We start from the raw sequence: 19688 nt of genomic DNA on the forward strand, positions 1-19688 counted from the left end.
TCTTTCATTCAACACATATTATATACTTACTAGCCTGACATTGCTCTAGGCACTGGTGAACAAAATAGACACCTGCCTTCTTGGGGGTTATATTTTAGTGGGGGGATACAGACAATAATATGGTTAATGAATAAACCACGTAACATGTTAGGCAGGGATTCAATAAAAGAGTAAGGGGAGATTGGGAGTGCTGTGGGGGGTCCATCAGTACTGAATCAGGATGAGGTCCAGGTGAGCCTCATTGAACAGGTGAGATTTGCAGAAAGCCTTGAAGGAGGTGAGGGAGTTTGTGTTCCAGGCAGTGGGAACAGCTAGAGCAAAGGGCTTAAAATGTGCGTGTGTGTTGGGGGTTATTCCTGGAGTGTCTGGGGCCCAGCCTGGAGGCTAGTGTATCCGGAGCGAGAGGGACAGCAGTAGGAGATGATATAAGAGAAGTTGGCCGGGCGCGGTGGCTCAAGCCTGTAATCCCAGCACTTTGGGAGGCCGAGGCGGGTGGATCACGAGGTCAACAGATCGAGACCATCTTGGTCAACATGGTGAAACCCCGTCTCTACTAAAATTACAAAAAATCAGCTGGGCACGGTGGTGCGTGCCTGTAATCCCAGCTGCTCGGGAGGCTGAGGCAGGAGAACTGCCTGAACCCAGGAGGCGGAGATTGCGGTGAGCCGAGATCGCGCCATTGCACTCCAGTCTGGGTAACAAGAGAGAAACTCCGTCTCAAAAAAAAAAAAAAAGAAGTTGTACTTGGCCATTTCTGTAGCTCATCCCAAGGACCATGGCTTTTACTAAGTGAAATGGGTCACCTTGGAGGATTTTGAGCAGAGGAGTGCTGTGCTGTAATTGTTTAGAAGGTTTACTCCGACAGCTGAATTGAGTAATTGCATTGTTGTAATACCGAAGGAGAGGAGAGGGAAGGTAGACCGAGGGGGGGGGGTGTCAGCCTCGGGAGAAGCCTGGGTGAAGGATGCCGGTTCAGCCCCTGGCTGGGCAGTGGAGGAACTGAGGAGTGGTCAGGTTCTGGATTCACCTGAAGCTAGTGCCAACAGGATGTCCTGATGGACTAGGCATGGAATGATGAGATAAAGGAGTCAAGAGTGACTCCAGGATTTTGATCTGAGCAATTAGAAGTACGGGGTTGTCATCGACTGCGATGGGGAAGGCTGTGTGAGGAGTAGGCTTTGAAGAGATCAGGAATCCAGTATTGGGATATATTAGGCTTGAGATGTCTGTTAGATGGAGTCGGCTGTAGTCTGGAATTCAGGAGAGAGGTCTGGGCTGGAGACAGACATTGCTATAGACAGCTGCTGAAAGCCACGGGAATGGGTAGGGTCACCTAGGGAATGGGAATGTCTGTGGAGACAAGGAGATCTCACGGCAGGCAGGTAGGGGTTTTCGCCAAGAGGGAGTTATAGGCCCCTCTGAAAAGGATCGCGAAGCCCCACTGGAGGGGAGCCCGGTCCTGCAGGGGGTGCCATGGAACTTGCTGTGGCTGCAGGGAGTGATGGAGGGAAGTGTTTGCCTCTCCGGGAAGGAAGGAGAGGTGCTGGATAGATTCCTGCTGGAGTTGCAGAAATAATTAAGAGAAGTAGGTAAGGATATCCTAGTAGAACACGTGCTCGGCTGCCTCCAAGGAATTAGCAAACCTGGGTCTGGGAATCTGTTCAGACATCTGGGCACCGCTGCCTCGCCTACCAGGCTCCGCCTCGCTGCCCCTCCCGCTTCCCCTCCCCTCGCCTATCTGTCACATCTACAGCCGCTCTGATTATAATTGATCAAACAGAATCACGGAATCACGGCTCATTTTGCCGTTTTGTTCAGTGGTCCGATCCGAAACGAGACTCTGGTAGTTGGGCAAATTGTATTCCTCCTCCTTGGAATTCCGCTCACAGAGGCCTTCCCGGCGCTGCCAGCCCAGCAGGGACGCGCCGCCGCAGCGGAGGAGAGGAGAACGCGGGCGGGGGGCTGCAGACCGGCGCGGGGGCGCGAGGGGAGCGAGGGGCGCGAGGGGGTGTGTCCGCGCCGCGGCCACCGCTGCGGGCGCCCCGGTCCCCCGCGTGCCCCGGACTCCCTGGGGGCTCCTCACGACGCCCCTCGCCCGCCGGCGGCCGGGGCCCGCTCCCCTTGACGTCATGCGGGCCGAGGGCTCGCTCGGGCGGCGCTGCCGCGGGCGCCGACAGGGGGCCCAACTTCGGGCTCCAGTCCGCCGCCGTGCGCCCCGCGCTGTGCGCCCGGCTCCCTGCGCGCCGCCGCCGCCACATCTGGAAGCGTTCAGCGCGTCTGCCTCCGGCGCGCCGGGCGGGCGGGCGGCGCGGGCAGGGGCGGGCGCGGGCGCGGCGGGGCTGGGCCGGGGGGAGTGAGCGCGGCGCTCTCGCGCGCCCGGTGTCTCCCTCTCGCTGCCTCTGCAGAAACAGCTTCTGCCAGAGCGGCGCTCGGCGCGGCGCGGCGGGCCGGGAGCGGCGGCGGCGGCTCTTCCTGCCTCCGCGCCCAGGAGTTGCCGGCTGCCTTTGACAGCAGAGAGCCGGGCAGGGGCCTCAGAAGGACTCGCCGGGAGTGGGCAGAGGCGCCTCGGCCCCTGCCGGCCCAGGAGGGCCCCGCGCGCCCCCCGCCCCTCCTTTCCGCCTCTCCTCGCCCTGCCTCTCCCGATTTATTTTTTCAAATGGTGTAGCCGCCAGAGGTGCGGTGCTCAATTCTTGGAAGGGGCCCGGATGTACTGAGGATGCATTACAATTTCACTCGAGGAGGCAGTAGTGGAAAGGAGCAGTTTTTGGGGTTTGATGCCATAATGGGAATCAGGTAATCGTCGGCAGGGAAGAAGAAACACTGCAGACCACGGCTTCCTCGAATCTTGCACGAAAGCCGCCGGCCTTGGAGGAGGGATTAATCCAGACCCGCTGGGGGGTGTTTTCACATTTCTTCCTCTTCGTGGCTGCTCCTCCTTTTAAAACCATTTTTGGTCCATGGTCAATGAGAATACGAGGATGTACATTCCAGAGGAAAACCACCAAGGTAAGGCTGGACCCCGCCGCCTCGCCCGGGCTCCCCGCCTTCTCTACCGGGTTCCTGCTTTCCCCGCGCTCTCCGCGGCCCCGGGGCCGGTCCCTGCGGAGTGGCCCGGGGACGCGTCCGCGAGGGGCGCCTCCGCCTCGCCGGAGCTCCCGGGAGCCTAGCGGGACCGGGGCCGGAACCGCCGCGCGAGACGGAGCGGAAAATTCCCGCCCTTCCCCCTCCGGGCCCCGGCTTCTCCAGAGCATGTGTTTCCTATGAAATTCCGGGCGAGGGGGGAAAAGTTCCCTAAGTGGCTGCCGCCGCCTCGCTTTCTCGCGTTCGCCTAGAGAGCCCGACTGCTCCGCCAGCAGTGCAGGGGCCCGGGCGCGCCGGCGCCGGGGAGCCCAGCGGCCCGGGGTCCCTAGCCCAGCTCGGGGCGCGGCTAGGAGCGCGCGCGCGCGCACCCAGCGCCGACTGAGCCCCGCGCCCCCGGCCGCCCGCGGGGCGCCCTCGCGCTGCTGGGCGTCCACTGTCGTCCAGGAGCCTCCCGGGCGGCGCGCTCCAGGTGGCGGGTGGGGGCGGCAATGCAGATGTGAGCCCCAGCGCGCCCCTCTCGCTCCCCCTCCGTCGGTTCCCCTCTTCCTCTCTCCCTCCCTCCTCCGCGGCTCACCTACACCCACCAACCTCTCCACTGCCGTTGACCCTGAGCGCGCCCACGCCGCGTGTGTGCTCATTCGCACCCACATGTGGGCTAGCACCTGAGGATGGAAGCGGCGAGGAGCCGGGCGGTGTGTGGGCTTTGCTGTTTCGTGTTTGAAGGAGATCATGAAAGGGTGTGCCTGGCTCACGCGGCTCCATACTATTGCCCAGTGTTTTCCGAGCATCTCCATCCTTGGCCGCAAGTGTCACCAGCTCCCCCTGTGATGGTGAAAGGCAGTCAGGTAACTCCCCACTTCCTGGAAACTTTCTCCCTCACCGCTCTCCCCCCATATTAACAAGTTATTTTCTTTGACGTTGCTCAGCATTTAATCTTTTCTTTTTTTCTTTTTTTTTTTTTTTTGCGGGGTGGGAGGTGTCTGGCAACCTCCAGGCATGACATCTTTTTCTTCTCGCCACTGCTCTCTCTGTCTCTTTTGGTGTAGACTCTCCCTCTTCTCTCCCAGTTCCCAGAGCCTCCCTGTTTGCCCTCTTCCTCTTCTCTTTCCCTGAAAGCCTGTCACTGCCGGTCTCCGTTCCTTCTCTGGGTTCTTCCAAGTGATCCTCTGAAGAGCAACCTGGTGGAAGGAGTTGTCTCCAAGTCTCTTTGTCCAGCCTTTTCCCTCTGTTTGTCCCCAGCTCCACCTTTTGTGGACAGGGCCTTCACTCTTTAGAGCCAGAAGCTGCCAGCCAGCCTGCCTGGTCTCCATCTATCCTGAAACTGATTTCGGGGCCAATCTTCTCTGCTTTCCAGCATGGGTGGCAGCATGGATATTTTGGCCTCCTTTGAAAGAAAGAATCATGTTAAGGGTCATGGATTCTAGAGTGAGCCAGGGCTTTGGGGTCACAATGGCAACGTCCATGTTTGGATTTCTCTACTGGTGTCCCCATTCCTCACCTGATCCTCTGTCCCTTCTGTAGCTGATGGGGTAGTGGATGGATTAGGAGGGAGGGAGGGAGACACAAAAGAGAGTGGTATTTTTGAAGAGTGGGGATGGATGACACCCCTCCAGGTTCTGAGACTGCCTGCTTTACTCACCTCCTCAGTCTAAGCAGCATTGAAGAGGAGAGCTCTGTAGTGTTGCCCTAAGTGTTACTGTCAATGGCAATGTACTGTGGTCATAATAATGATTATTCATAGGATGATAATCCTAAATAGTTTATAAGGTCTCCTTTTAGCGTGGGATAAACCCCTTCTGAGCCCATTTCCTTACTCTGTTTTTTTTGTACCTTTGCTTCTCATAATTCCCCCCTCCTCTCCCCCACCCCCACCCCGCTGTGTGCTGGGAGCAGACATTAAAAGTAGGAGTGCCAACCCTGGAGAGAGGTTCCTGAGAAAGGTAGAGGGGAAGGGAGCAAGTGGCTGGGAGCTCTACCTTTCCAGCAACATGCCAACAAATACTATGGCAACCTGAATTCCAGTTCTCTCACTTGAAGCTGCAGTGATTATATAATTCACAGGAGCAGTTTTGCCTCCATTTCTAGATGTGGTTCCCAGGTGGAAGAGCACCAAGATCCCTGTCCCCCTCCATTCTCCCTCCTCTCTTCTTTAGTTGGTTGGCATTGCCCAGGTTTTTGGGAGAGGAGAGAGGAGGAGGGTGGTGGAGGCAGGAAGGGCAGACCTAGAAGAGCATGAATATGGACAAGGAAGAGGTTGCTGTGGCTAATCACTACAGGCGGGTGGATGAGCCATTATAGGGGTTAGAATTTGAGGAGACAAAGAGGAGTCTAGGATTGCCTCAGAAGATCAGTAATGGTGATGAACCAAAGAGTTGAGAACCAAAAAAGTTGCCAGTGGCTGGGGCTGTGCATTCCTCTCTTCCCGACATGCCCCAACACAGGGAATGCACCAGTTCCTGTTCCTTCACCTTTTCTGTGGAGTGTGTGCCTGTGTGTGTGTGCCCATATGTGTGTTTTGAGGGTTGAACTGGGGACTGGAAGTCAGTGCCTTGGAACATCCTGGAAGTTCATGGAAGTACCAGGCCTCTGACCCTGTATTTCAGGCAGGGGTGGCACTCTCAAGCCTTGCCTTACCTCTGGTGCCCTGTCTGCTCTAGTCCTGTGCCAGACTCCCACTTTTCTGAGCTGATTTTCCACTGCAGGCTCCAGCTAGCAATTGAGTATCTTAATAGTCAATGATTGAACAAATAAAACACCAGAATGTCCCTTATCTGCTAGAGACAAGGCAGAGGGGAGAAACATGTGTTCTGGGAGTGCAAGACACACTGTGCTTTTCTTTTAACTACTTAGCGATACAGCAGATACAGCAGAATAAGAATCACTGTAATAAGGTAATAATAATAATGATCACAGTTAACTTTCTTTACACATGGTCAGAGAATAATGTTGCTCGCACATCAGCTTGAGCAGGTTAAAGAAAGCCATGGCATTAGCTTTGCTTTTTCTTGATCCTGCATGGAGAAAACTGGAGAAAAGGGGATTTTGGAGTTCAGCATATCATTCCTACCATTGCTCAGGTACTTTTCAGTGTGTTAGAATGTGACATACTAGAATACATTAAAAAGAGTCAATTTTCATTATTTCCACAGAATACATGCTAACAGTACTTAAGTGTGTATACACACACACATAGAATAAGGAGAAGCTGTTTTAAATAGATTACACAAGAGGCTAATGCCCTTCAGGGACCTGGCATGTTGAGAGAAGAGAATTGATAATGCAGTCGCCCAAGACTGAACATTTCTTCCTCATAGTAAAGGGAGACTTGTTCTGAACAGGTAGATGCTACAGGCACAGTACTTTGCAAATGAAATGATGAGCCATTAGCCCACTGGGACCATTTCTCAGTCTTGGCGATGACAGGACTCTTCAATTTTTTCTTCCACTAAGACTACTTGAGTTGGATTCTTCTGTAAGACCTACCAAAGGGACCCAGGGAGCATACTGAATAGAGATTTCAAGGCCCTGCTAATCTTTGGATCTCTTCTTCCTAGTACAGGCCGCTGCTCAGTCCAGGGCCTTGATGCAAGGCTGAACAGATAAATGCCTGTGTGAATGAATGAGTGAATGCGACCTGGCCAGACCTGCAGTGGATGTGGCTTCTGCCTCTTCCAGTAGGTGGCGCCACAGGGCTTAGGAGTCAGGAAAGGGGCTTTGGGGGCCAGCGGATGATGAAAGGTGTACGTGGAGTTTGGAGCTTGTGACCTGTTGGGGTTGTGCTGCTTTATCATCCCACACCTGCCCTGACACAGGTAACCCAAAAGACCAGTGTGTCTCCATGCCACCGCATACACCAGAGGCCCTCGTGGCATTGCTGAGGGATCCAGTTCCCACAGTGACCTCTCCACGCTGTGGTGTTGAAAACCCCTTTGGAGACCACCCTGTCCATTGCAGGCTCTTCCCACAGATCTCTGTTTACCTCCAGCACAGACAGCACCCTGCTGAGCCTGGAGGGAGCCTTCTGGGTGATTTGCTGAACTTGGTATGACCGTATGCTAATTTTCTCCCTGCTTTTTCACAGATGGTTTAGTAACCAGAGGGCTCAGTGGTGCCCAAGCCCAGTGGAGCATGGGGTGACCTGAAGCGTGGGATCTGGGAACGTGAACCTGTGCCGTCACAAAGCTTGTCAGCTCAAAGGCAGGAAGACATTTTCCTAACTTTAATAGGGAGAAGAACACAAAAACGACTGGGTGCACTTCACAGCTGATTTCCGTTTATGAGTCTGCCTGGGTCTCCCGCTGGGTAATGGCAGAAAAGCTCAGGAGACCCAGGTTAGGCATCACTGAGATTTGTTCTAATTTCCTGTGATGTTTTCCAGGGCCTGGCATTTGCTTTTTTATTGCTTTCTTCACTCGGTTTTCTTAGTTGTGTGGCAAGTTCCATGAGGTCTCAGGAGCCCTTGGCACTGTGTTAAGAAGGGGTGAGTGGCTGGCAGCTCTTTCTTCCTTTTACAGTCATTCCTCCCGCCTGATATAGCAGCTGTTTGCTCTGTAGGCGGTACAGGTCAGCCAGCGTCATCTCACCCCTTCCTTGCTGGGACCCTGAAATCAGTGCTCAGTATTCAAATTCAGCAGACAATTTTATATTCCAGTATGGACTGCGGAAAGCTGATAGACTGTTTGGGAAACACCTGGAGACTTAACAGGCTTAATTAACAAAGTATTCACACTGATTCAGTCTGTTTCTAGATTCCATCCTCACAGTTGCTCAGGTTAATGCCGGCCACTGTGGAGGAGAACAGGAGATTGGTTAAAAAAAGGCAGGGGGAATTATTTTGCAAAATATCAGGTGCTAAATATTTAGCAACATAAGTGCTAAACATTCTGATAATGAAATAACACTCTGAGCTTGCCTGTCACTGTTAAAATAATTTAGTAAACACCTGTTTACATGTACCTCAAGGTTAGATACCCCGTAAAACAAGTAAAAGTGACAGGATCCCTCGGGGGAAAATGGAATGGAATGTTTTTCGGTGCCGGTTCCAAGCCGGACGTGTAGACTTAACTGAACCCACTGCACAAAAAGCAAACTGGAAGGCTGACATAATGAATGCCGTTATTTGAACCTACACCTGGGTGCTCCAGAGAAGCTCTTTTCTGTGTTTTCATTCCCAGATTGCTCAAGACCAGGCTTTCCTGAGCCCATGTACACGTGTGCCTGGAGCATGTGGGCAGAGCTTCTTGGCTTCTATAGTTGAGGAACACCTGAGGCAGCTGTTTATCATGGCAAGGAGGGAAGTGGACCCATGCTCTACTGCCCCCTTTCCCCTGCCGAATTTAGGCAGGACCTGCAGGTCCCTGGAGAACCTTGCTTCGGTGCTAGCTGTGTGTACCATGTGGACAGGACTCCAGCTGGGAGCCCAGGAGCCCAGGATGACCCCACAGAAAAGCAGAGCCGTGAGATGGCTGGAGCTTCTGAGAGCTGAGGTGCAGAAGATGATGGGAAGCCAGAGGAGACCCAACCCACTAGGGTGTCTGGGAGGGCTTGGGGAGCCAGGTCATCCCGGTAGTCAGTTGCTCTTTGTGGAGCTGAACTAAATTTAAGTAGGGATTGTAGGGACTGTAGGAGAGAAGTTTGGATCTGGAGCTCAGGAGTTAGACAGAGGTTGAAAATAGACCCTTCCTGCCCGGAAGCTGAGGGAACTAGAGGAAGTGTTCATCTGGCTTAAGCAGAGGGTGAGGAAAGCAGGGGTTAACTGGCAAGAAACCCAAGCTTCTCAGTCCCTCCCCTCCCCCAAACACCCAAAACAGTTCTCTCCATAACACATTCACTTTAAAACGAGCTTCTTGTGCTCTACTCTGTGTGTAGGGGGCAGGGGGCTAGGCTTTTTTACCTTAAAGGGTTTGTCAAACAGAATAAATGCAATGTCTCTTTGGAAATTTACTTCCTAGGATCAGGACATTTTATGGGTAAAGGATCCTTAGAGACAAACCTCATTTCCAATTGAGAAAACAGAGGCCCCTAAAGGGTAACTGAGGCAGGGATGTCGCTAAATACAAGGTCTTCAGTCTCTTTATTCTCCTGCCTTTGCACAGGAGGGTAAAGGCACTTGGTGCTGGCTTCCTGAGAGAGCATTGTTAGTGCTTCTGGCTTAATTTTTGCTTGGTAGATCTCTCAACCTCTCTATTCTTCCTCCTTTTGCCTCCACCTTTGTACTGCCTTAAAATAATTTCTGCGATGTTAGATTTAGGAACAGAGTTGGAAGGGTCCGGTGGGGGAAATCTATCACTGGGAAGGTTTAAAAATAATTTCTTAGACTACAAGAAGTTCATACATGTCCGCAAGAAACTCCTGTAAAATTCAGATCACGATTTTGTCTGCAAACAGATCTGCCTCTAAGCCTTTTTTATTTGCTCACTTCCTCTTGGCCCCAATCTAGGCTTGTTTCAGCCCCTTTGGGAGAGTGGGATGGGGATGGGAAGCCAGGCTGTGCTGTGGGACTTCCCTGGTGAGCTGTTAGGATTCTTCACGGGCCAGCTGGCATTACCAGTAGCCAGGGTATGGACACGCAGATCAGCTCCAGGGTAGAGACCATGAGACGGGCTGCATACTCCACCTGAGCTGGGTGAACAAGGGCGTCTTTCTGCTCCCATGTCAGGGTTGGTCTCCTGGGACCCCTGGCCTATTCCCAGGAGACATTCCCAGCAGTGGTGGTAGATTGAGCCCATGGAAGAGAATCACTAGACCTGCCTCTGACATTCCCGTCTTCCTTGAAGTGTTCGTTGGCTGACTTGTTTGATACACTTTCAAGTGATCTCTGAGAAACTGGAAGGGCTCTGAGGCTGACTCGGTCTAGCTTGAAGATGGAGGCATGTGCCAGGCTCATGCTTAGAGATGTAGCCTTTGAGTTCCCTGAAGGAAGCCACCATTTCAGAACATAGTGTTGTGATAATTTCATGAAATATTCAAGCTGCCAATTTGCCAACAGGGGTTTCTTTTAATACACTCGGCTACACTTGGTGTTGCCCGCTTGAACCTAGCTAAGAGGAAAATAAAATGATCTTGTCTCCTCTCCTTTAGAGAACCAAGCCAAAATCTAGACAGTAAATGAATGTTCTTCTCCATATTGCCTGTGGGCAGAAATGTTGACTTGATTACTCAATTAAGCTCTATTTACTTTATAACCATTGTGTCATGTTCAGTCATTTATATTACTGTTTTTCTTCCAAAATAATCTATGTTGGGCTAAAACCTTTCAAAGATATTAGCAAAAGTAAGAAAGTAAATAGCTAAAGAGTAAATAAAGCTGTAGGCTAGAGAAATGACTTGGGTCTTGGGTTACATTCTTTGACTTGATCTCTTTCTCTGAGAGTTCAGAAGGAATCAAGTCCCCTTTATTAAATATGTACAATGGAGATAATAATCCTTAGCCAGTTCACGTCATAGGGCAGTTGTGAGGATCCAAATGGGAGAATGAGCGTATATCACTTTTCAAACATCAGTGATTCTTATTCCCCCAATCAGAGAGCAGAACACCAGAGTCTGGAAAAGCAACGCCACGAAGTAACATTCACAGCATTTCAGACAACTTTGAAGATATTATTGGAGGGCTGACATTATTCAGTATTTTAAAGGTGAAAAAGTAAAACACAGAGAAACAAAAGTCAGAGGTGGTCTGCCTGATACCACAGTAATCAGTGAGGAAGTGAGCCACTGGACGAGATGGGCCTGGCGTTTTGCCCTCCAGAGAGTCTAGGACCCTGTCGCCAGTAGGCTGCCAGGACAGTGGAGCCATGTGCACTGCTGCTGTTTCCAAGCTGAGGGTGAGGACATGGGGATGCAGGGTTCCTGATGTCCGGCAGCCATCCATCTGCCAAGCTGCTATGCTGCTGTCCCCTCACTGCCATCACACGTGGCTGCCTGCCTTTATGCTGGCTGGAAGTCCTTTGATGGCCTGAATATCTGAAAATAGGGCCATTGAGGGCAGGAAGGACACCACCTGGGCAAACCAATGTCTCCTCACTTTTGAACATGAATTACCCAGACCTAAGCACAACTTCCCAGTACAGGAGGACAGGATGTAAAATAAAACTTTGCTTCAAAAGTAAACTTTGGGCTTGGAAAATAAACTTATTTATTTTTCATAGCAAAAGTGCTGCAGGTTTGGTAGTAGAGGGAACAGTTCTGTGCAGCTCCTTAAGACACTGATCAGAACAGGAAAGGGCTTTCACATTATAGTTTAAGTGACAGGATTAGCCTTTAGTTTCCCAAATCAAAAATAATCCTGTCATCAAAGTGTGTGCTGGGAAACTTTTGCATTTGTTTGCACCTTGCGCTACCCCCAGCTCTGTTCCTGTGATCTGTGGAGCCATATATGTTTTAATTTTTATCTAAAGAAAAAAGCTATATTGAACATGAATTACCCAGGTAACATCTACCTTTTTATAATTTTAAAATGGAGCAAGAGAAACCATTTATTGAATGCCTAGCATGTGTTAGGCAATGTTCCTGGTGCTTCATATGCTGAATATGTTTTATCCTTATAGCAATCCTACCACGTGGCAAGCCACAGTCACCCAGACAGTGTTGGGGCTGGGAATTAAATTCAGGTCTGCTGGACTTTCAAAACATGTATTCTTCCTGTTATCCCTCTCCATGGGGAAGAGTAGAAAGAGGAACCCACCACCCATCTATCTTGGGGAAATGACCTTGTCCTCGCCTTCTGGAACCTGGCTTCGGTTTGCTTTGTGGAAGCTTAGAGCTGGAATCCTTGTTCTTACTTGATGGCCGCATGTGGTCTTGGTACCACGCCTCGCCTCCTAGCTCCCCGTATGCCCAGGGTTTCTCACAGGGCCCTCCTTGCTTCTTCAGCTCCTTCCACAGACCTTCGCAGACCACCTAGGTCGGTACACCTCGTCTCTCAGGGAACCCCTTTGTGGCATTGCCTTGCTTCACGACCCATTCTTGAAATATCTTCTCAGTCACTCCTTCCTTGGAAAATAGACACTATCCATTCTCGAATGGGATTTCGATGATTCTGGGGACCATCCCTATAAGCTGAGCTCTCCAGACGTAGTGTGTTATTTATTTACTTTGAAATAGCAGCTTTGTTGAGGCATAATTCAAGTACCATAAAATTTACTCTTTTGATGTGTACTATTCAGTGGTCTACCTAGTTCCCCAATATTTTCGTCACCCCCAAAATACCTGTTACCTGTTGATAGTCACTTTTCATTCTCCTCTTTCTCCAGCCCTTGGCAATCATGAATTTACTTTTGTCTTTGTGGATCTTCATGCATCATTGATAGCAGTAAATTTTTTTTTTTTTGAGTCGGAGTTTCGCTTTGTCGCCAGGCTGGAGTGCAGTGGCGTGATCTTGGCTCGCTGCAACTTCTGACTCCCTGGTTCAAGTAATTCTCCTGCCACAGCCTTCCAAGTAGCTGGGATTATAGGCGCCCACCACCACGCCCAGCTAATTTTTGTATCTTTAGTAGAGACAGGGTTTTACCATGTTGGCCAGGATGATCTTGATATTCTAAACCTGTGATCCACCCGCCCTGGCCTCCCAAAGTGCTGGGATTACAGACATGAGCCACCGCTCCTGGCCAATAGCAATAATAATTATACAATTGGAATTTTCTGTGTAGTCTGACTGTTGGCAACATATCTCACAAATTTCAGACCTAGATAGGTCATGACAATCTACATGATAAATGATGGAGTTAAAAGGAAGCGTGTGAAATTAGTTAGGGAGTTGGATGTCATTTAGAGGTGGGAGTGAGCATTTTCTTTCAATTACACAAAAAAGTGGTTTTAGCATTTTTAAAAAGTGTCTTAGTGTCATGTCTTCAAGGTTCATCCATGTTGTACCATGTGCCAGGACTTCGTTCCTTTTTATGGCTGAATAGTATTTCAGTGAAAGCACATGCCACGTTTTGCTTATCCGTTCTTCAGTTGATGGATACTTGGGTTTCCACCTTTTGGCTATTGTGAATAGTGCTGCAATGAACACCAGCATTCAAGTATCTATTTGAGTCAATTTTTAGTTATTTTGGGTTTACCTAGGAGTGGAATTGCTGGCCCTGCAATATGAGTTTTTAGCCATAAGAGTCCATTTCTTTGTGTAGTGCCCCAAGTTTGAATCCTGTGTAGCTGAGAATACAGCATTGGGAAATCCTATTATGTTAGTAGTGAGGGTTTGATATTTACTCTGGGTTCCCAGTTCCTATACCAGAAATTTGACTTTAATTGGTGTTTCGCAATCTGACGGCTGCCTTTTGATGAGGAGTGACTGATACTGCCTCTATTCTGAAAATAAATAAATAAATAAAAGAATGTCTCTACATCCAGTTCGGCTTTCACCTCATTGCTGACCTGGCTTTGTAACTCAACAGGAAATTGGTGTTTGGCAAGACAAAGCTATTTAGTCTGTCTCTGTCTCTCCCTCTGCCTGTGTGTCTAGTCCAGGAGCACCCATGCCTGTGGCTAGAGATGTGGGCCTGATAAGCCTCAGGACTGTGGGAGAGGGTGGCTCCCCCGATGTGTGGCTGGGCTGAGTCCTCCCTGGACTGTTGGGGGGGGCGGGAGGCTGCTCTGGGCTCTATGCTGGCCAGGGGCTGCCTGCCTTGCCCCAGGCACGACTGATTAATGAGGGATCTCTGCCTTCATCCTGAAAGCTGCCTTTGTGGGGGCGGGCAGCAGCTTCCCAGGGCTCTCACCTGCTCCTCGCACATCTAAAGTCTAGGCAAGGGAGGCGAAAACGTGAGAAGAAAGGTAAACAGTCTGGGGAGAAAACTGGGAAAGGAGGAAGGAGAGAAGGAAGTGAGCAGAGGGTAGACAGCCAGGGGAAACAGCAGCATGTGGTAGGCCCTTGGATGTGGATTGATGCCCCAGTTAAATGACTCTGGAAGCCTCTCTCCAATCTTGGGGTGGGTATTTTCTTGGCAATCATTTTACCTGAAAGTAATAATATCATCGGATACATTTCTGTTTTAGCATGCTGAACTCTTTTAACCTGAGGAAGAAACAAACACACACATTGATGCCTTGGCTGAACTCATTAGTCGGAGACCTGGGTATGGGCAAAAGAGCTCACAGGCTCGTGGAGGTGTGTGGCACTCAGAAGACTGCATTTTGAAGGCCAACGCACTTAATTTATTTCAACCTACTATTAGTAAATTTCTCTCATGTGGCCTCTGCCCTCACACCCCCACACTGGCCCTGGCTTACAGGTGGGTCTGGGCCGCTGTCCAGAGCTGGAATGTTGTGCAGAGTTTCTCCAAGATGGAAGCTTCTGTTGCCATATCTGGCTGCCCGAGACATCCTGGGGATTCGAGCTTCACATCCAAGTGGATGGCAGTGACTCAGAGCTCATATTTGGTCTGCCGTGAATAGGATCTTGTGCCTCTGTTTTTTAAATTATTTAAAAGGCAAAAATTTTGACCTATGCCCAGCTGTCTGAAAGACCAGAAGATAAGAAGCCTTTTCTAGGATAAATGACTGTGAAATATCTCTGAAAATGGAATGTCTCATGCCAGTTGTGATGAAAACAATTCTAAATAGATTTTTTCTCTGGAATAGGAATGGTTAGTCATTAACAAAAAGTTATTGAGCATCTGCCATCTGCAAGGCAGTTTGCTTATAGGATCTCTGGATTAAGGGTACCTTCAAGGTTTCAGCCCTCAACTCTCCCTTCCTTTAAGGAGTATCTATTCTGCTAGGAGGTAAGATACATGCCTAGACACACAGACAGCCGCAACTGTAATAAAGGCAGAATATGCTTGATGTTACAAGGATATAAGGATAAAGGCTCACAGATCTAAAGAAGAAGGGTGATATGAGAAGATGGAAAAATGGAGGAAGCATTATATGGAGGTTGTGACTCAGCCAAACCTTGAAAGATAGACTGAAATGGGGTGAAGAGGAGAGGAGCACATTCCCAACAGACAGCGTGGAATGGCCTGTAATGTATTGATAAGCATGTGCATTGGATTTCGAAGGAGTAGTGAGTTGAGTTTGGCTGGAACAAGGTTTTGCAGGGGGCAGGAATGGGAGAGAATGGCAGGAAGGGGATAACACATGGAACACTCCGTATTGGGCTGAAGAGTTTGCATGGCATTTGGTAGGCAATGGAGGGACGTTTAAAGTGTATGAGTGGAGAGAGGGTGTACTCACAGCTGCCCTTCCAGGCAGCGGGCTAGAGGATGAGGTAGGGGAGCCGAGGCTCCAGGTAGAGGGGAAGTTCTGAGGCTGCTACCACTGTCCAGGCAAGAGAGGGAAAGAGTGATTTAAACAACAGAAAGAGGACCAGGGAGCCCTGTGCTATGACCTGGATGGGAAGGGGAGAGGCTGTATTTGGAGGCAAGTAGAAGATGCCCAGCATGCACGCAGAATTAGACTTCTGTCTAAGAAGGTGCTATCCGAAGTGGTGGAGATGGAGCCATTAGGGAGAGAGACCAGAGAGAAGGAACGATGGAGAGCTGAAGACAGACAGGAAGAGGATGAAATGGAGGAGACAGTGACAGAGCAGTCAGGGAGGTGGGGGAGAGCCTGACTCCTGCAGGGTCCCAGGGATTGAAGCAGGAGATCCTTTCCAGGAGGCTGTCATTGCTGAATGGAGTAGGAGAAGGGAAGAGGGGAGGAAGAAGCCCACTGGAGAGTGGGTTTGGAATGACTGTTGTCCAGCCCAACTGTGCAATGCTGAGGCATGGTGGTTGTGAAGTAGGGGCAGCACATGGGGACCACTCTTTCAATAATTTTGGTTGTGAATGAAAGGAGAGGGGAGGGATTTGTTGGCACACTAGAGGTTGGAAATGCAAGAAAGGGGAGCAGATTGGGAAGAAGGCAGTAGGCAGTGGCATTGGGGATGGGAGTGGAAGGCTCAACCGGAGTAATGGAGGTAGCACTCTGTCTTCAGAGGCAGACATGTGGCAAGCAGTGGATGAGGGAATGTAGAGGGTCGAGGAGTATGGGGGGATCTGGAAAGGGGGATAGAAGGGGCCTCAGGCAGGGGTGCTGAGTCCTGGGAAGGATGAGGCCGCTGCAGTGCAGCCTGAGCATAAGGAGACTGGAAGAGGGAATAATCAGTGGGAAACACTATGAGACACCCCAGAGAAATCCCTAAGGGTGCCAGGTCCCAGAGGGCACTGGCCAAGATCTGGAAGAATGAGTTAGGGGCCATGAGTGACTGGCATTCCTAGAGAAAGCTTCCCCAGAATTGAGTTTGGCAGAGTGAGACAGCTGCTGACTAGGTCTGGGGGCAAAGGCATCTAGCTCTGCAAGGAGGCGTGCAAAGCCGGAGCTGGTGTGGGAGAATCGACGTGGCCAGTGGGATGCAGGTGCCAGGATGCATAATTTTAGTGGGAGTCAGGGAGTCGGAATCCTCCAGCCTGCCTCCATCCCATGGGAATTAGTCATCAGAATAGCCAGTGGGCCCCTTGAGCTCTGAGTGGATGCACAAAGGGCCAGGTGGGCTTTATTTGGGGAACATAACAGGAAGAAGATATCAAAAGCCTGGGTGGTGGAGATGGTGGCAGTTTAAGGATGTGGGCTTAGGGCTGTGGACTAGGATGCACGCGTGTGTGTGTGTGTGTGCGCGCGCATGCACGTACATGTGTGTAAGTGTAGGTACATGAAGACAAACTTTACTGGCTTCACAGTTTGGCCTCCAGAGGGTCTTCTGGGTACTGACACCAAAGCAGAGAGAGAGCTCGTGGTGTGGAACCCTGAGGTCACATTTGTGACGTGGATGGAAGGAAGCAGGGGATGTGGGGACTGTGGTGGAGGGGGATGTCAGATACCAGGCTTCCCACAGACTGTCTTGGGCATCAGGGAAAAGGAACTTACACTGTTAACCTGAGTCAGGGCACAGCGGTAGGGAGGAGGAGCAATGGGGCAGTTGGGATCACAGGTTTCAACCTCCACGCACTCACCTGGAGAATATTTACCTCCACACTGTTCCCAGCCCTGTTTCTCCATGCCCCTCCATCCAAACCACGCCCAGCTTCCCAGCCTATGACATTGGCTCTCTGGAGAACCAGTTAGCCTTTGTGGAGTGTTAAGCCCTGTGATTTTTATATCCTTATAATTATATCAGAATATCAAATTCCTGAGAACACAATGTTTTATTATTTTTTTCTTCATCCTTTCCCCTGTTATAATCCCACAAGAAAAGTGTTACAAACCACTGGAAAGTCTCTGGATGGATCCCATTTGAGCTTTGTGATTCCTGGATTTCCCTGTAAACAAGAAAAATATGATATCCTGAATGTTTCATGAAAGGATGCGAGTATTTGGTGCCAAGGACAATAACACTCTTTGAATGCCATGGAAATATGCTCTGCTGTGTGGCTCTGAGTTTACCCTTGGAGGAGGAAGGTGTGAATGACCAGGAGGTACCCCCCAGACTCTGCCTCAGTCCCTGTCATGTATGTGGGGACTCTGGTCAGGAGGGGTCTGGCGGAAGTAGGGGTGTGAGTGGCCTGGAGGCCTTCCCAGAGGCAGGCAGAGAGGTGATGGCTGCAAAGGCCTAGTGTCTCTGAGTTGGGGAGGCTGGGCTCCTGTACGCCGCTTGAATTATCTGCAGTGGCCAGAGCCTCTGCATTCATTCTTATATGTTGACATTGTTCCCAAAAGAGACGCAGTTGTTGACGTGTCATAGATGCCAATTTGTGTGATGTTTGGAGCATTAGCTCCTCATGGTGCAACACACAGACAGACCAGTGGCCCAAAGTCCTTGCCTCTGTTCTGTCGTTGGCTAGGGAAGTAGCACTAGTCTTCTGTGTGCCTTGCCTGGAAACTGTGTGTTATGACAGCTCTTGTGGGAGTTGGCATGGCAGGCCCTGTGGCCACCATCTCACCCTGTCTGGCCTCACCTACTTGCAGAGTTTGGCCTAATTCTGATGAACCTCAAGGGCAGCACTGACCCCAGCTTGATCTCTTGCTGGGTCTGGGCAACAAAAGGCTTTGGGATTTTTCCTTTTTTCCACTCCAGTGAAACTTAGGCAGAATACAATGTTTTCCTCTGAGGGTATCAGTTAGGGAATGAACTCAGCGTCCAGATGGACAGTTTTCCACAGTTCCAGTTGCTGCCACACTCAAACAACTGGCCCTCTGCCTTTCTTTGGCGTTTGAGTTGGCTTTAATAAAATGAAAGAGAAAAGAAAATCCTGAAGAAGAAAAGGACCAGAATAATAGTGTCCGTGAGGTGGGGGGAGCCATGGAATGGGCTGGTGTCCCTGAGAAGTAGACTCAGCTCTTCTTCTGAGACCTGTAGACATCACAGCCTTCAGTCCCATGCATCTTTGGCCCTCAGACGGGCACAGCTATCACCCCCTAATGATTTTTCCTGGGTTTGTCTGAAAGGGAGAGGATAAAATGGCGATTAGGGTCATCAACTTACGTCTTTCAGGCCCAGAAGGAAATGAACAGAAAATTTAAACCAAAGACAGAGCCTTACAGAGAGGCTTCTCTAACACTTGGGGGGGGGGGGGCAAACCCTATACGTTCTTTGACTTGCATGTAGGGGGTGTGCATGTGCGTGTGTGCATATGCATTCGTATGTGTCAGAGAGAAGAGAAGCAGAGAGGAGAGAGCAGTGTGACCGAGCTTGTAACCCCTGAAAGACAGCATGTCGTCACAAGATGCAGCCATATCTGGGAGCAGGAATTTATGTTTAGATTTATTGTTATCTGTCACGTTGCCATTTTGATTGAATCATTTAATTTCCCCAGGTCTGGGATTCTGCATCTGACCTTCCCACCTATGGATCTATTTATTCTTTTAACCCTATTTATAATGACTATTACTCGAGTGTTTAAAAGGGATTGGTGGAAATATGGCAGGAGAAAACTTTGTGTCTGGTCCTTTATGTACTGTTAGCTGCTTTGGGACATTATAGCATAGGCTCAAATGCTTAAAGAGTATTTCTTTTCTTTTCTTTCTTTCTTTTTTTCTTCCCTGAGACAGGGTATCACTCTATTGCTCAGACTGGAGTGCAGTGGTGCAGTAATGGCTCCCTGCAGCCGCAAATTCCTGGACTCAAGCAATCCTTCCGAATAGCTGAGACTGTAAGTGTCTGCCACCATGCCTGGATAAATTTTAAATTTTTGTAGAGGCAGGGTCTTATTATTTTGTCCAGGCTGGTCTCAGACTCCTGGCTTCAAGTGATTCTCCTGCCTTGGCCTCGCAGAATGCTGGCATTATAGACTTGAGCCACCATGCCCAGCCTTAAAGAGCATATCTGAGCTAAGTTCACACTAAGTTCACACTAAGAAAGAATATCTTGAGGGTGGAGCAGAGAGAGTATAAAACAGCCCTGCTCCATGACTTCAAAATAGTACCAGGGTAAAAGGACTTTGGGTCTTTTTTTTTTCTTTTTTTTTAAATTTTTTATTGGATTTTAGGTTTTGGGGTACATGAGCAGAGCATGCAAGACAGTTGCGTAGGTACACACATAGCAGTGTGCTTTGCTTTCCTTTTCCCCTTCACCCACATTTGGTATTTCTCCCCAGGCTATCCCTCCCCACCTCCCCCTCCCACTGGCCCTCCCCTTTTCCCCCCAATAGACCCCAGTGTTTAGTACTCCCCTTTCTGTGTCCATGTGTTCT

At 50.0% G+C, this 19688-nt stretch overlaps 1 protein-coding gene across 49 annotated transcripts in view; it reads left to right on the plus strand.

Moving 5' to 3' along the window:
• Positions 1 to 19688, plus strand: part of CACNA1C (calcium voltage-gated channel subunit alpha1 C) — a 725791-nt gene that overhangs the window by 75943 nt on the left and 630160 nt on the right. For 13 of the 49 annotated variants that reach the window (XM_035258343.3, XM_035258366.3, XM_017975862.4 and 10 more), the window contains exon 1: positions 2382 to 3006. The exons of 35 other annotated variants lie outside the window; for them this stretch is intronic. In XM_035258343.3, the coding sequence (XP_035114234.3) occupies positions 2958 to 3006 (49 nt within the window). In that variant the 5' untranslated portion in view covers positions 2382 to 2957. Of the gene's footprint in view, positions 1 to 2381; positions 3007 to 3853; positions 3927 to 19688 lie in introns of those variants that run through there. One more of the 49 variants, XM_035258355.3, reaches the window with a different exon arrangement.

This window comes from Callithrix jacchus, chromosome 9 (genome assembly GCF_049354715.1).
Source record: "Callithrix jacchus isolate 240 chromosome 9, calJac240_pri, whole genome shotgun sequence".
In the NCBI taxonomy this organism is placed as follows: Eukaryota; Metazoa; Chordata; class Mammalia; order Primates; family Cebidae; genus Callithrix; species Callithrix jacchus.